Source organism: Callorhinus ursinus, unplaced genomic scaffold, assembly GCF_003265705.2.
Source record: "Callorhinus ursinus isolate GAN/ISIS: 27379988/994484 unplaced genomic scaffold, GSC_fseal_2.0 scaffold41, whole genome shotgun sequence".
Classification (NCBI taxonomy): Eukaryota; Metazoa; Chordata; class Mammalia; order Carnivora; family Otariidae; genus Callorhinus; species Callorhinus ursinus.
Window position 1 is genome coordinate 35,003 of NW_027397103.1, and position 15,960 is coordinate 50,962.

The window sequence follows — 15,960 nt, forward strand, 5'->3', positions numbered from 1 at the left end:
CATCATGGCTGGCATGCAGTGAAGACAGGAACTGTTCTCAAGGAATGACAGCAGTGGCCGAAGACATTCTGCTAAGCGAGCACATGTCCTCCTGGACCAATCCCAGGCCTCAGCGTTCTCTCCGGCGCTGGAATACCAACGCATCTCCTGGAATGGGGCCCACACCACCTCCCAGGATTCCCTGGCTTTCCCCAAGGGTATGGCTTTTGTCTCTCTCACTAGAGACACTGATATTCTTCCAAAAGGCCGGATCCAAGTCTCGTATTTCCTAGCTTCCACCACCCTGGTCTCTAATCTGCAGTAAACCATTGTTTTTAAAACAGTAATCTAGCTAAAGATTGAAGTTTAGCAAGAGAGAAATAATTAGCAAATTCATTGCCTCTTTACTTATCTGTTATATAAACTGTTTCCTCACCTAACAAGTTCAGTTTGCGGGAAAGGTGCTGGGTTTAGCACACTGCCTGATATAGAGGAGATGTTTAACAATACTTGTCACACAAAAAAGGGAAATTCTATTTAATGTAATTCACACCCCAAAACAAAACATCTCAGACCAAGGACTGACACTCAAGCTCCTGGGCAACCACTAGAAATGATGTGTAAAATCAAAGCCAAATACATTAAGTAGCTGACTTTTTCCTAGTTTGGACCACAGGGAAAAAAAGTACGTATGAGCCCGACAGCAGCACATTTTGCAATGCTGACTGTAGCTCTTCAGAGCCTCCTGCACCTCTTTCTCATGTGAAAAGAGAGAAGGGAGGAAAAATACTGTATTACGGTGACTGGGATTAAAAATAGTGGATGATTAAAGTGGAAATCAGCAAAACAGAGAGCAGCAAATCAATACAGAAAAATCAACAAAACCAAAAATTTGTTCTTGGTAAATATCAACAAAATTGATAAACTTTCAGCTAGATTGACCAGGAAAGAAAGAGAGAACACTCCAGTTACCAAAAGCGGAAATGAAAGAAGGGATATCACTACCAACTCTACAGAAATACAAAGTGTTTAAAAGGAATACTGTGGGGCGCCCGGGTGGCTCAGTCGGTTAAGCGTCTGCCTTCGGGTCAGGTCATGATCCCAAGGTCCTGGGATCAAGTCCCGCATCAGGCTCCCTGCTCTGCAGGGAGTCTGCTTCTCCCTCTGCCCCTCCTCCCACTTGTTCTCTCAATCTCTCTCTTTCTCTCTCAAATAAATAAAATCTTTAAAAAAAATAAAAGGAATACTGTGAACTGTATGCCAACAGAGACTTAAATGAAAGGCACATATTCTTAGACAGACATAAACTAGCAAAACTGACTTAAGAAAAAACAGAAAATCTGAATAAAGTTGTAACAAGAGATTGAATCAGTAATTTTTAAACTTTAAAAAATGCTCAGGCCCAGATGGCTTCACTGGTGAATTCTGCCAAACATTCAAAGAATTAATATCAATTCTTCACAAACTTCCAAAAATAAAAAAAATAGAAGATAAAGGAAAAATTCCCAACTTGTTTTATGAGCCCAGTATTATCCTGATAACAAACACATTACCAAAGAAAGAAAACCACAGACCAATACCTCTAATGAATATAGGTGCAAAATCCTCAACAATATATTAGCAAAACAAATTTAGCAACCCATAAAAAGGATTATTAAACACCAAGTAAGATTTATCTCAAATGCAAAGGTGGTTTAACATCTGATAATTAATAACACAGCATATTAATAGAATAAAATAAAATAACACATGATTATCTCAATAGATGCATGCTGTGGTCTAACTGTAGTCTACACTCTTTTTTTTTTTTTTTTAAAGATTTTTTATTTATTTATTTGACACAGAGAGAGACACAGCAAGAGCAGGAACACAAGCAGGGGGAGCAGGAGAAGGAGAAGCAGGCTTCTTGCGGAGCAGGGAGACCGATGTGGGGCTCGATCCCAGGACCCTGGGATCATGACCCGAGCCGAAGGCAGACGCCCAATGACTGAGCCACCCAGGCGCCCCACTGTAGTCTACATTCTTATGTTGAAATCCTAACTTTCAAAGATGATGGTAAAGTGGGGCCTTTGCGGGGGGGCACTTAGGTCATGAGTGTGAGGCTCTCATGAATGGAGTTAGTGTCTTAATAAAAGAGGCCCCAGAGAGCTTGCTAGACCCACTTTTACCATGGAGGACACAGCTGGAAAGCTCCTGCTATGAACCAGGAAGAGAGCCCTCTCCAGCCACCACACTAAATCTTGTGAGCCTCCTGAACTTTAAGAAATAAATTTCTATTATTTATAAACTACCCAGTCTATGGTATTTTGTTACAGAGACCCAAACAAGGCTAAGACAATGGAGAAAAAGCATTTGACAAAATCCAACACCCCTTCATGATACAAAATAAAAATAAAAAACAGGAAACACTCAACAAACTAGAAATAGAAGGGAATTTCCTCAAAGAGCACCCAATTATGAACACCCACAGCTAACATTATCTTAATGGTGAAAGACTGGATGCCTTCCCCCTAAGATAAGGAACAAGACAAGGATGTTCTCTTCCGTCTCTTCTATTCAGTACCGTACTAGACGTTCTAACCAGGGCAATATGGCAAGAAAAAGAAAGAAAAGGCATCCAGATTAGAAAGGAAGAAGTAAATCTCTATTCACAGATGACATGATCTTATATATAGAAAATCCTAAGGTATCCACTAAAGGGTTAGAACAAACAAAGGAGTTCAGCAAGGTTGGAAGATACAAGATCAATAATTAAAATCAATTCTATTGCTCAGAGAACAAACTGGTTGTTGTCAGAGGGGAAGTAAGTGGAGAGATGGGTAAAACAGATAAAGGGGACTAAAATATACAAACTTCCAGTTATAAAATAAGTAAGGCACAAAGATTTTGTGCCATATTCCATATGGAACGGTGGTCAATAATGGAATATGGAATATGGTCAATAATATTGTAATAACGTTGTTTGGTGACAGATGGTGACTACACTTATCATGGTGAGCACTGAAAATGTACAGGACTGTTGAATCAATATGTTGTACACCTGAAATTAATACAACATTGTGTGTTAATTATACTTAGTTTTAAAAAATGAAACAAAATCAACTGTCTCTCTATACACTAACAACTGAAAATGAAATTATGAAAACAATTCTATTTACAATAGCACCAAAAAGAATAAAACATTTTGGAATAAATAACAAAAGTATAAAACATAAACTCTGAAAACGGTAAGGCATCGTTGAAAGAAATTAAGACCTAAATAAATGGAAAAACATCGCATGTTCATGGTTCAGAAGACTTAATATTTAAGATGTCCCTACTCCCCAAACTGAGGGCGCCTGGGTGGCTCTGTTGGTTAGGCGTCTGCTTTTGGCTTAGGTCATGATCCCAGGGTCCTGGGATCGAGTTCCACATTGGGCTCTCTGCTCGGCGGGAAGCCTGCTTCTCCCTCTCCCACACCCCCTGCTTGTGTTCCCTCTCTCACTGTCTCTCTCTCTGTCAAATAAATAAAATCTTTAAAAATAAAAATAAAAATCTTTTCAGCAAGTGGTGCTTGAACAACTGGATATCCACATACAAAAGAATGAAGTCTTATATATATGATACATGAAAATTAGCTCTAAATTGATCATAAACCCAAATGGAAGAGCTAAAACGATAAAACTCTTAGAAGAAAACAGAGTTCATCTTTGTGACCTTGGGTTGGGCAAAACGTTCTTAGATATAACACCAAAAACATAAGAGACAAAAGAAAATACAGATAAACTGCACTTCATCAGAATTGAAAATTTTTGTACTTCACGTGATACCATGAAGTAAAAAGACATCCCACAGAAGGGGAAAAAATATTTGCAAGTCATTTATCTGATAAGGGGCTAGTTAGTATCCAGAATGTATGAAGAACTTTAACTTCTCAAGAATAAATAGACAACCCAATTTTTAAATGGGCAAAGGATTTGGAATAGATATTTCTTCAAAGACGATATGCCAATGCCAAGGAGTACATTAAAAGAGGCTCAATTTCACTCATCACTAGGGAAATGTCAGTCAAAACCACAATGAGATACCACTTCACACCCACTAGGATGACTACAATCAAAAAGAATAACAAATGTGGACAAAGATGTGGAGAAATGGAACCCTCATTCTGGTGGGAATGTAAAATGGTGCAGCCAATTTGAAAAACGGTTGGCAGGGCCTCGAAAAGTCAAACATAGAGTGACCATATGACCCAGCAATTCCCTCATGGGTATTTACCCGAGAGAAATAAAAACATACACCCATATGAAAACTTGTACACGAATATGCATACAGCATTATTCATATAACAAAAAAGGGGGGCGGGGACAAATATCCATCAACTGGTAAATGGATAAACAAAATGAGGTACACCCAGACAGGGGAATACTATTCGGCCATAAAAAGGAATGAAGGACTGATATGTGCCACAGTGTGGATGAACCTCACAAACATGGTAAGTAAAAGAAGCCAGACACAAAAGACCACATATCATAGGACTCCATCTATAGGAAATGTCCAGAATAGGCAAATCTAGAGAGACAGCAAGTAGATTAGCGATAGCCTGGAGCTGAAGGGGTGGAGGGGAAATGGAGAGTGACTACAGGGCCCGGGGTTTCTTTCTGGGGAGATGAAAATGTCTGGAATTTGATGGTGGTGATGGTTGCACAACTCAGTGAAGACGCTAAAAACCACTGAGTGAGGGCGCCTGGGTGGCTCGGTTGGTTAAGCGACTGCCTTCGGCTCAGGTCATGATCCCGGAGTCCTGGGATCAAGTCCCACATCAGGCTCCCGGCTCAGTGGGGAGCCTGCTTCTCCCTCTGACCTTCTCCCCTCTCATGCTGTTTCTCTCTTTCTCTCTCTCAAATAAATAAATAAAATCTTTAAAAAAAAAAAACCACTGAGTGATATACTTTAATGGGTGAATTGTATGATTAGTGAATTACAGCTTAATAAAGATGTTTGAAAAAAACCTATCTATGTATGTGCTTTATGTAATACATAAAATGAATCTATCATCTATATACTGTTTGATGAGTTGTTTAATTTCTCCAGAGCTTCAGTCTGCTCCCTTGTAAACTGGGAATAAAAAACCCCGACCTTACAGAGTTCTTACAAGAGTAAAGGCATAATACTAACCCTGTTAAGAAGCACTAAGAAGAAATAGCTCTTATTATCATACACCCACATTATGGAGTGCATATAAGCGGTCAGTTTCTTCCTAAAAGGGATCTGTTCAGATTTCATTACAGTTTATAGTAGGGCTTAGGGTCTCTAACCAATGACATTAGTTCAGTGAGCAAGAGCGTTCAGAGTTAAACTGGAATTCACATTGGAAGCTGATCATTTCAGTTTTTCCTTTATGTTTCTTCAGTCATGAACTATACCAAATTAAAAACACCCACCCCTTCAAACTATAATAGTGCCCCCAAAGAAAAAAAGCAGTGAGATTTCTGCATGTCCCCATCCTAATTGCTAATTTAAGCCCACTGACTTTGCTTGCTCAAAGCCTTGTTTTCATCCTGCTGCCCTCCTGAGGCAGTAAAAGGCCAAGCTTTGAGTGCAGGCTGCAGAGCCAGACAACAGGCCCACGTCCAGGCCCCTGACTAGCCTCAGGTGCATTAACCAACCCTTCTGTGCCTCCAAACCCAACACAATGTAAGTCCTTCATCAACCATCACTGTTACCTCTGGCAGGGGGCGGGGGGGGGGGGGCCTCCAGCAAGAGGCTGCTAACTGGCCTTCCATTCTCTCCAGAAGTCCACCCTCATTCCTGTGCATCTCAGGCTGCCCTGGTCCTCTGCAGCTGTGGCCCAAACTGACCACCCCCACCCCCCGCCCCTGCCAAGTCAGGCAGGAAATGGTATCCATAGGCATAGTTCCTTCAAGTGAGCCTGAGCCCCCGAGGGCCAAGGGGGAGTACGTGAGAGCAGGCTCTAGCTCTTCATCTTGGATGCTTGGCCCCTGGCTCCTGGAAGGCCTCCAGCCAACAGGCACCAACCTGAATGTGTGCCCAGTGCCCCACTTGGCCTGCTGTAGACCGGGGCAACAACCCCAGGGTAGCTCCCCGTCAAGCTCTGAGGACTGCTGCCGCCTAGAACACCCTCTTCCTCTTTGCCTGATGGTACACTCTCACCTGCTGGCTTCCTCACTGGGGCCTGGCCCTAGAGTCAGGCCTCATCTGCCACCCTCCACTCTACTCAGTCCTGGGTCTCCCCCCATCTAAGGTGCACTGAATGACCTTTGCCTATGTCCCCTTAAGTGTTCACTCACTCTCCCAGCATCCATAAGAACGCCAGGGATGTTTAATAGACCTCTCTAGCTAAATGACAGACAACACAAATGTGACACAAAATCATTTCCACTGCACCGACTTCAAGGCCCCATTGAATATTAAAGACAGTAGAGCTGATGCGTTAAGAGGCACTTAATAAAGCGTCTCTGCTGAGCCAACTTGGAAAGCTTGAAACAACTGCAGAGCTGGCAAACTCCACACTCCAGCTCTCAGCAAGACCTTGGGGTGGGGGCTGACTCACGCACACTCGGAAACGCGCCTACCCTCTTCATCTGGATAAACTTGATTCCTTCTGTGCTGTTTTTCCTAGAACAAAATACAATCCTTACAGCTACCGGTGTGCCTGCTTCGAGGCTCACTCGTGGGATGGGAGGAAGGAAGGAACAGAGAGCAGAAGCCCACTGGCAAACAAAACACTAAGTGAAACAGTTGGTTGTATTGCTGGGGTGACAGAAATTTTTTGTTTTTAACTATGCAGCCAGGACACGTTCCTTGCAGAAAAACTGGGGCATACATAAAAGAAACTGAATGCCCAGGAAGATTATCATAATCACAGCAGCAACGATGATAAATGGGATTACTCTCACTTACTATGTGCCGCGCTTCCACATCTGTTCTCTGCCTTATTTTCCACGATTCTGAACTGGAGGGACTCTTACGGAAAGAAGCAGAATGCAAGGGTTAAGAATACAGCATTAGGACAGAGTCTGACTTTCTGGGTTCACACCCTGGTTCAGCCACAGGCTAAGCAGGCAACTGAGCCTCTCCACCTTATCTGGTTTCCTTATCTGTAAAATGGGAATCGTGAAAGCATTCACTCCAAGGCAGTGTGAGAATTAAATCTAAAATTGCACGGAAAACCTTTCAGCACAATGCCTGACAAATGTACGGTAGACTTTCAGTGCTACTCTCCCTATTTTTACAGATGATAAAACAGTTCAGCAAGGGTAAATAACTTGCCCAAGCTCACAACGTTACCAGTATTAGTACTGGCCATTAACCCAACTCCCTCCAAGTCACAGAAGTCCGTAGTTGTTTCATAATCAAGAGGATCTTGACAAATATGAAAGCAACAAAATATTTCCTGCCACATATTTTAATGATATCAATGAATAACTTCTTAACCCTGAACCAGTTACATAATTTGCAGGGCACAGTGAAAAATGAAAACGCAAAGCTCCTTGTTCAAAAAAAAAAAAAAATGAAGAATTTCAAGACGGTGGGGGCGCCTGGGTGGCTCAGTTGGTTAAGGCTCCAACTCTTGATTTCGGCTCAGGTCAGATCTCAGGGTGGTGAGATGGAGTCGGGCTCCACGCTCAGCAGGGAGTCTGCTCAAGATTCTCTCTCTCTCCCTCCACCCCCCTCCCACGCTGTCTTGCTCTCTCTCTCTCAAATAAATAATCTTAAAAAAAAAAAAAAGAATTTCAAGATGGTGACAGCAGAGCATTATACCAAGCATACCCCTTCTGAGCACACGTAGCACACCCTTGAAGCCAGCCCCATCTCTACCCCTTCAATGGCCAAGTTTCAGGATTGAGATTAGATTATGTGGTCATGACAGTCAAGCTTTCACGGTAAAGATGTTCTTTATGAATCGGCTTCAACTACCTCTTACTCAGAGAGGACTGGTATACTATGAAATGATCTACGGGGATAAACAATAACAAAGTCAAAACCAAATAATTAGTAAGTATGCATATTCTTCCTTTGACCCCGCCCCCGCCTTGACAGTATAAAGTGTGAAGGATCTAATTTACTCCAGGAAAATCTGCTACAGAATTATAATTCTCTGATCACGAACGTCCTTAACATTTTTCGAGGAAGAGGCACAGAGAACTTTCAATGAATTACAGCCTACAGGAAAAGGAGAGAATTCAACTATGCCACATTTCAGATTGTAAACCCAAGACCGTGTTCTTATCAAACAAGTTTTTCTATAAAGAAAAACTACACTTCATTCAAGCTCTTTTCTTCACCTCCAATGAATAGAAAGCCTACTGTTTTCAGAAATCAGTATTGAAAGAATATGTGGCTTAATGATGGCAATGAACTTCTCTATCAAAAGGGAGTTGAGTTCTGTGACTTTCTTTGTACTTTATCTCGGTATTTCACAAGAAGCTGGGGCAGCACCGATACTGAGGAAGTGCAGATGCACAACACAGCAGGACTGTCTGGTCGTTTTTCAAGTGTCCAAGGTGAGAACACTTAGAGCTGAGAGCAAAATGATGGAGGATTCCCTCTGCACCACATCTAGTAACAGAAAGGGAATGAAATCACCAGGTATACTGGGACACCCAATGGTGAATCATCTACTCTGCGGGCATGATCTAATTAAGACCAATGACTCTCACAATAAAAGTTCACTCTGTCTGGACAGAGGATTTAAATGAAAAAAGAGCGACTCTTGACTTCCAGCAAGTGCTCAACAGATTTTTTAAAAAATATAGCAGGGTGCAAGAACACGCTCACCTAGCAATAACCATTCACCAAACCGGGTGATGCTGACCTTGCTCAATTTTTGCCAACCAAAAGTGCTCCTTTTTCTCTAAAATTTCTTGACAATGATAGCATCCATTTTGAGCCATTCAAAAATAAGGATTTCAAAGTCAACAAGAAATACACCAAATAATTACAAATCCTTATCCTAACTGCTAAGTATATTAGCTTGTAAGTTGAGGGCACCAATAATTCCCAGAATTGTTGAGATGCCTTTAAAAGCAGGGTTTCTCAAGCATAACACTACTGACATTTTGGACCAGATAATTCTCAGTTGTGGAGAGCTGTCTTGTGCACTGTAGGATGGTGAGCAGCATCCCTGGCCTCTACCGCTAAGATCCCAGTAGCCCCCATTCTGCACGGGTAAGGACCGAAACTATCTCCATGCATTACCACTGGAGGTGGGGAGGTGTGTGTCAAAAATCACCTCCAACTGAGAACCACTGCTTTAAAGAGACGGCAATAAATAAAAGACAAGGAAAGCATTCGAGGATAGGAAGGGATTTTAAGGATCCTGTGCACCCGTGACTCTCAAACTTTGGTATGTATCAGCCTCCCTGGGCCAGAAAGGGAAAAATGCCTTGCCCAAGGTCACAGGGCGAGTTAGAACCTGGACTCCAAACCCAACCAAGCCCTTCCTTACAAAAAGGGTGGGTGGGGTGAGCGGTGTGTGCTGTTCTCACCTCTTTGGGAGAGGCAGTAGAGCCAAACTGGTTAAAACAGTGCCCTCCGGAGCCAGCCGGCCATAGTTAAAATCCCGACTTGGTATTTATCAGGGGGGCGACCTCGCGCAAGGCACATAACCTCTGAGAGCCTCAGTTTCCTTCTCTGGCCAATGTAATAATAACAGTGCCTATCTCCTAGGATTGTTGGAAAGGCAAAAATATTCATAAAACGCTCGGCACAGGGCCTGGCACCCAGTAAGCACTCCGATACATGTCCTCTTATTATTATTGTTCCACGGCTGCAGAATTGAAGGGGTCTGCGGGGCCCCGAAGGCAGAAGGTTGGAGATGGACTCAGGGGGACAAAGCGACCTCCCGATCCGCCCCCCACCCCGGCCCCTCGCCGCCGGCGGACCCCCGCCCCGCCCCTCACCTGGCCCCGCAGCTCCTTCTCCAGCTGCCGGTAGTCGTTGTTCCAGACCAGGAGGTGCAAGGGGAAGTGGCCGCTGTTGTCGCGGGCCGAGGACATGGCGAGAAGGCCGCAGCCGGGCCCTCACCGCCCGCTTGCCAAGCCTCAGCCCCGACGGGGTCTCCGGCGCCCGCCCGCCCGGCGGCTGGCGCGAGAAAGAGAGAGAGAGAGAAAGAGTGAGGGGCGCGGTACACGGCGGGGCGGCCTACGGGCCGGGTGCGGGGCGCGCGGGAGGTCGGGGGTCGCGGGCCGGGTCGGGGACGGGGTCGGCCGCGCCCACCCCGCGCCCCGCGGCGCTCCCGCCCGCGCTGACAGCTCCCAAACCGACTTCTGCGGGCCGAACTGCCCCAAACCGGGAAGTGCGCGGGGCGAACCACCGTGCACGCCGCGGCGGGGGAAGACGAGGCCAGCCACGCGGCCCGGAGTTGGCCGGATCGCACCCACCCACAACTACACACCCGGAAACACAGTGCAGTCCCCAAACAGAGCTAAAATTCTCTCCCTTAGCTCAGGATCTGGACACGGAAAACTCGGCCTATCCGTCACCAGCCCCCTTCCCCCTGCTCCAGCGATTTCACATGGTTCAGTCCACAACTGGGCCTCTTCCATCCGCTCCGAGTTCAGGGGGTGGCAGCTGGAGCCTGGACCAAACCATTCCAGTTACTGACTCCCTTGCAGCCTTTTTGGAATTGGGCAGTGCTTCCATGATCGGCCAGAAGCCATTTTGGAAGTGGGCAACACGGAACAATTTTAAAGAGGGAATATTAAAAACTCTGGAGAAGTGGCACTGAAGATTTGCATAACGAGGGAGTTGTTCCTCCTCAGGGTTTCTCAACATCGGCACGTTGTAAACTCAGTAATTTTCTTTCTGTGGGGATTGTCCTGTGCTTTGTAGGATGTTGGGCATCTCTGGCCTTTCTATCCCCTGGATGCCATACCACTCCCCTGGCCAAAATATCTCCGGACATTGCGAAATGTCCCCTGGGGGAGAAAAATTATCCCCAGTTGAGAACCACTGTTCTATCTGAACTCCAAACCGGGTTATGATTCAAAGCTACATATGATGGTGGTTTCTTCCACATATCAGGGTCATTTATTTTGGGAACTCGCCACTCGAGTTTTGGATTATGGCTAAAAAGACTAATAGATAATACCCAGACTTGATCACACTCTGCAAATTTGGGTTTGAACCTCAGACACTACAGCTCTTTAGATTCAATAAAGAGCCAAGTCAACTTGCAGCTACTCACCAGCCTAAGCTATCCACACAGTTGTCTACAACTAGACCACACAGCTGGGGGAAGTTATTCAGTGCATCCTGAAAGCATACCCTCTCCCTCCCCGGCCTGTGTGCATCCAGCTTTTCAGATGCCTGCAACAACAGCTGTACAAGAATCCTGGCCTAATTGGTTCTCCACACGTGTTGAGTCCAGATTTGTGAGTCTGAGAACCAAAACAGGATGCAGGAGCATCAGGATGGCACCCAGAGGCTCTCACTGTGGAATGTGTGGGAATTATGCAGTTATTCCTACACCACACATTTACCAAAATGGAGAGGTAGACCAACATCCAGAGCTTCTAAGATCTCTTCCAGAACTTCCTATCTTTCCAGAAACTTTATGCGACTTAATCTTTCTCTTCATCATTCAATATTTATTGAACATCTCTCTTATTCATGAGTTGCAGAACTCCACAATGGCTGCTTACCAGGGTATCTAAAGTCAAAACAGTGCCTGGACCTTAATAGGCATCCAATATTTCCCCACTGGAGATCATGGCTCTGTTTACGTATAATACATACAATAAATATTCATTAGCATTAGGGTCACATCTCTTCTCTCATTCACACTGATTAAACTTATCTCATTGTGTTTATCTCACACCATCCTGTGTTACTGTAGGTCATCTATTCTTATTCTCAAAAACAAAAAGTTGTGATTAGAAAATAATAGTGATACCAAATACCAAGAATAATGGGAGCTACTATTATTGAGTGCTTACAATGGGCAGGCACACCACATTTTTCTGTAAATTATTCCATTTGTCCTTAGCCGGATAGTAAATATTTAGCTCTGTAGGCCATATATGAGTTTTGTCGGATATTATTCATCCACTTCCTCTTCTCTTTTTTCTTCTTTACAACCCTTTTAAAATGTAAAAAGAAAATCATTCTTATGTAGCAAGACATGCCAAAAAAAAAAAAATCTTGCACTAGAGGTAGATTAATACATCAGCTCCGTTTTCCACGTGAGACTAAAACTGCAGCCAAAGAAACACCTAGCGTTGCTTATTTGACTTATTTTATTGTGGATCTACCACAGTAGAATGTAAGCGCCATGAGAACAGGAAATTTTGTCTTCTTTGCTCACTGTTATTTCTTCTGCACCTGGAACAGAATGTGGAACATAGTAAATGCTCAATAAGTATTTATTGACTAAGTGAATGAACTCGACCAGTTATACTAAGTAACTTGACTACTGATTGCCTCAGGAAACTTGTGGCTGCAGAACTCTGGCCACGAGATTTTGCAGCTTCCCCTGGTATTACTCAGTGCTGGGACTTCCAAAGAGAGAGACCCAAATTGAAGAAAATATATAGGCAGGGCAGAAGATGCCGGGGCGTATACCTGCCCTCACTCAAGATGGCGGCAAGGCAGCGTGCCCTTTCCGGTCACATGATCTGTTCGACGGCGAAGGGCGCCTCCCCGCGCGTGCGTGCTGCGCCGCGGCTGCGAGGCGCTGAGGGGAGAGGCGCCGCCGCCAGCGCCGCGGGGACCCGTTAGAGCGGAAGCGCCGCCGCCGCCGCCTTCACTGTCCCGGGGACCCTGATTCCTGGCAGGTGGGAGGCTGGAGCCATGTCGAAGCGGCTTCGGAGCAGCGAGGTGTGCGCTGACTGCAGCGGGCCGGGTGAGTCGCACCGGCCGGGCCCGCTTCCCTCAGCTCTGCTCGAAGGGACCCCTGCCCCGGGGCCGCCCCCTCGGGTCGGGCGGGTCCCGGCGTCCGAACCCCACACCTGGGGTCGCGAGGAGGAGGACCCGGGGTGGTCTCGGGGCGGGAGCCGTCCCGGGCCTGTCAGAGCCGGGCGGGCTAGGGGGCCGCCGCCCTCCCGCCCCTCCCTCCGCTCTCATCCCCTCTCCTCCCCTCTCCGTCCCTCTGTCCCAGCCCGGGCGGGGAGGCTGCGGGGTCGGCGCTGCTTCCCCAACAGGAAGGGGTTTGGGCAATGCACAGGAAGGCCAATTACAGAAGTAAAATGCGAGCGTTCTCCCGGCTGCGGCCCCCTGAGGCTGCAGGTGTTCCCCCAGCTCCCCGCGCAGCCCCCCGGACCCCCGCCGCGCGAGGGGGCCCTGCCTGGGGTGGGTGCACTCGCCGCCTCCGTCCACCGATACTCTCCAGGGGACCCCCGTAGATGATTTCCATGCTCCTAAGATCCCGGCTCCCACTCTACCTCCACCGGGGAGAATCTCCAGAAGGTTGAGGTCTTGCAAACACAACCAGCGCTTGGGCGGCAATGAGTGTCTCGAGTTTTGGGATCTGAACGGCCTGGGTTCAACTAGGTTTTGTTTCTGGGTGACCTTGGGCTGGTGATTTCATTTCGTCCAGACTTAATTTCCTCATTTTTCCGATGGAGATAATTGGGAGAACCACATTCAGTGGTAAGGAAGAGTCAGTGAATATTCTTAGGATCATCTCATCTAAGTTTTTTTCTTTTTTGTGTTGTGTTGTTTAGTACAGAACCTTTGCGGTCTCTTAAAGCTAGAGTTGAGGTTCTAAATCATACATTAATTACAACATACAAAGCAAAATCACTGGCAAATAGACACATTTGGGCATTCGGGCAGGATAGACCTGTGGGTGCGTTGAAACCTCAAAACCATTCTTCCCGGGCGCCTGGGTGGCTTCAGATGGTTAAGCGTCTGCCTTCGGCCCAGGTCATGATCCCAGGATCCTGGGATCGAGTCCCGCATCGGGCTCCCTGCTTCTTGGGAGCCTGCTTCTCCCTCTGCCAATCTCTCTCTCTCTCTCTGTCTCTCTGTCTCTCATGAATAAATAAATAAAATCTTTTAAAAAAATAAAATTAAAAAAACATTCTTCCCTTGCATAAGGGATTTAGAGTTTTTAGATTTAGAGTTCAGATATCTTTTAGCAATTGAAACTGAATTGACAGGTCTCCCTGCTTTTCTTGGTGCTTGGATTAAACTGCTTTGAAATTTGAAGTTATTAAAAGGTAAGATGACTTCTTTGGTTACGATAAAGTCCAGTTAACCATAATAATTAAATCATTGAACGCTAGTGTCTTTGCAACTGTTCTGAACTTCATCTTGTTATGTGGCAGTGAAGACCAATTTTAAATAGTACTGTGATAAGTCAAACCTTATGTGGTTCTTTCATAGCCTGTGTAGTGTGCAAGTGGGGTTACCGGTTCCTTTGCGATGGGGAAGGGGACAGAGGAGTTGAAAAAGAGGACCTCAAGAAAGTGTGGGTTATACAGACTCCATCGTATTCTCTGAAAATGTTATTTGTTCCACTTCCTTATTTTCTTATTTTCAGTTGAACTCTCTGTGATGTGTTTGATTCACATGAGTCTAGATTGACTTCCTCTTGGAATGTGTATTCTTCACTCATTAGGTGGTAGGGGACAAAGGAAAACTGCTTCACCATTGCTGCACTAATGACTGTCTTGCCCTTCTGCAGCATTTCGTGCATATTTCAGAACATTCTCTCTTCCATTGTATCATTTTTGTTGTTGTCTCAAATGCCTAATCTACAGAGACTTGAGTCATTTCCTTCCTGTTTTGAATATAATTAGGCTACCTTGAAATGTTGTGTGAACTTGAGCAGCTAGGAATTTGTGCTGCCTTTTCTGCAGAGCCCCAAAGAGTTACCTCTTTCTCGTAGGGGTCCTTTAAAGGTGCTGATGACTGCTGAGGCCTTCTCCCCAGAAAATGCACGTGTAGTCACTCTTTCATACAGAACTCATAATTTCTTAATGGGGTCACAGACGTTTCTGAAGTCCTTTTGTGGTGTTCCTGGAGTCTGGGGGACGAAGCCCCAGCATAGAACATTTAGGTAAACTGGAAGGGTTTCACCCATCGTCATTCGTATGAGCTCAATTTTGATTTTACTGTGTTGTGAACATTCTAGTATTTTTTCCATGGGATTCTGACCCATGATGTTAAAGTAACTCAGAACCTTGCTTGATGTGTCTTACTTCTATTTAATTTTCTCCAGGAACACAGTGAATCCTCTGAATGATATGTGAAAACCAAAGCTATGCTTCAAAATAGTTTTTTTTTAAAGTAGTAGTATGAGTACCAAACTACAAAAAGCAGTGTTCTTATGTATCTTTGCAGGGATCTTTGATCTTGATGTTTTCAATCTTGTGTTTCAGAATAGCACAGTAGTACAGAATTATATTTCATTGAATTATTTTGTTTCTGTTTTATTTCATGGCAAACTTTTAACCATGATCACATCTTAGCAAGTATTTTACTTTTTTTTTTTTAATGAATCTAGGTTTTAAAGGTTTTGTTTTATTCTGAGAGAGAGCAAGTGTGCACCCGTGCATGTTCCTACATACGTGCAGGGAGGGAGAGAATCCCAAGTGGACTCAACCCCGTGCTGAGTGTGGAGCCTGATCCCACGACCCTGAGATCATGACCTGATCCAAAATCAAGAGTCGGTCACTAAACCAAATGAGCCACCCAGGTGCCCCAAATCTAGTTCATTTTAAATAGATGGTTCTCTGAGCTCAACTACCTGAAAACTCCATTTGAGATTTTTCAGTATAGTAATAGTGTTCACCTGGAACAGTTGATGTCTTAAGTATTGACAGTCAAAAACTTCTTCAAGTTGTCAAGAATTTCAGCGGCCCCTTGAAAATATCCGAACGGTACTTAGAGAATAATTTAGAAAAGTTATAACAGCTGACATAACTGAGTACTTAACTATATGCAAAGAACTTTACCCTTTATATGCCCCCTACTCTGAGGTATGCTATTATTCCCATTTGATCCATGGTGAGGATGCTCAAAAAAATAACT

General features: G+C 44.8%; 2 protein-coding genes across 20 annotated transcripts in view; one reads left to right on the plus strand and one right to left on the minus strand.

Moving 5' to 3' along the window:
- Window positions 1-10,248, minus strand: part of ANKRD13A (ankyrin repeat domain 13A) — a 33,288-nt gene extending 23,040 nt beyond the window's left edge. For 2 of the 3 annotated variants that reach the window (XM_073880959.1, XM_073880958.1), the window contains exons 1-2: window positions 9,885-10,248; window positions 6,883-6,945 (exon numbers count right to left, since the gene is read on the minus strand). In XM_073880959.1, coding sequence (XP_073737060.1) covers window positions 6,883-6,945; window positions 9,885-9,980 — 159 coding nt within the window. In that variant the 5' untranslated portion in view covers window positions 9,981-10,248. The remainder of the gene's footprint in view (window positions 1-6,882; window positions 6,946-9,884) is intronic. The other variant, XM_025889294.2, reaches the window with a different exon arrangement.
- A 2,403-nt stretch (window positions 10,249-12,651) lies between these two features.
- Window positions 12,652-15,960, plus strand: part of GIT2 (GIT ArfGAP 2) — a 50,341-nt gene continuing 47,032 nt past the window's right edge. For all 17 annotated transcript variants that reach the window (XR_003211650.2, XR_003211649.2, XR_003211651.2 and 14 more), the window contains exon 1: window positions 12,652-12,826. Coding sequence is in view for 13 of the 17 variants with exons in the window: in XM_025889350.2 (XP_025745135.1) it covers window positions 12,775-12,826 (52 nt within the window). In the remaining 4 variants the exon portion in view is untranslated. The remainder of the gene's footprint in view (window positions 12,827-15,960) is intronic.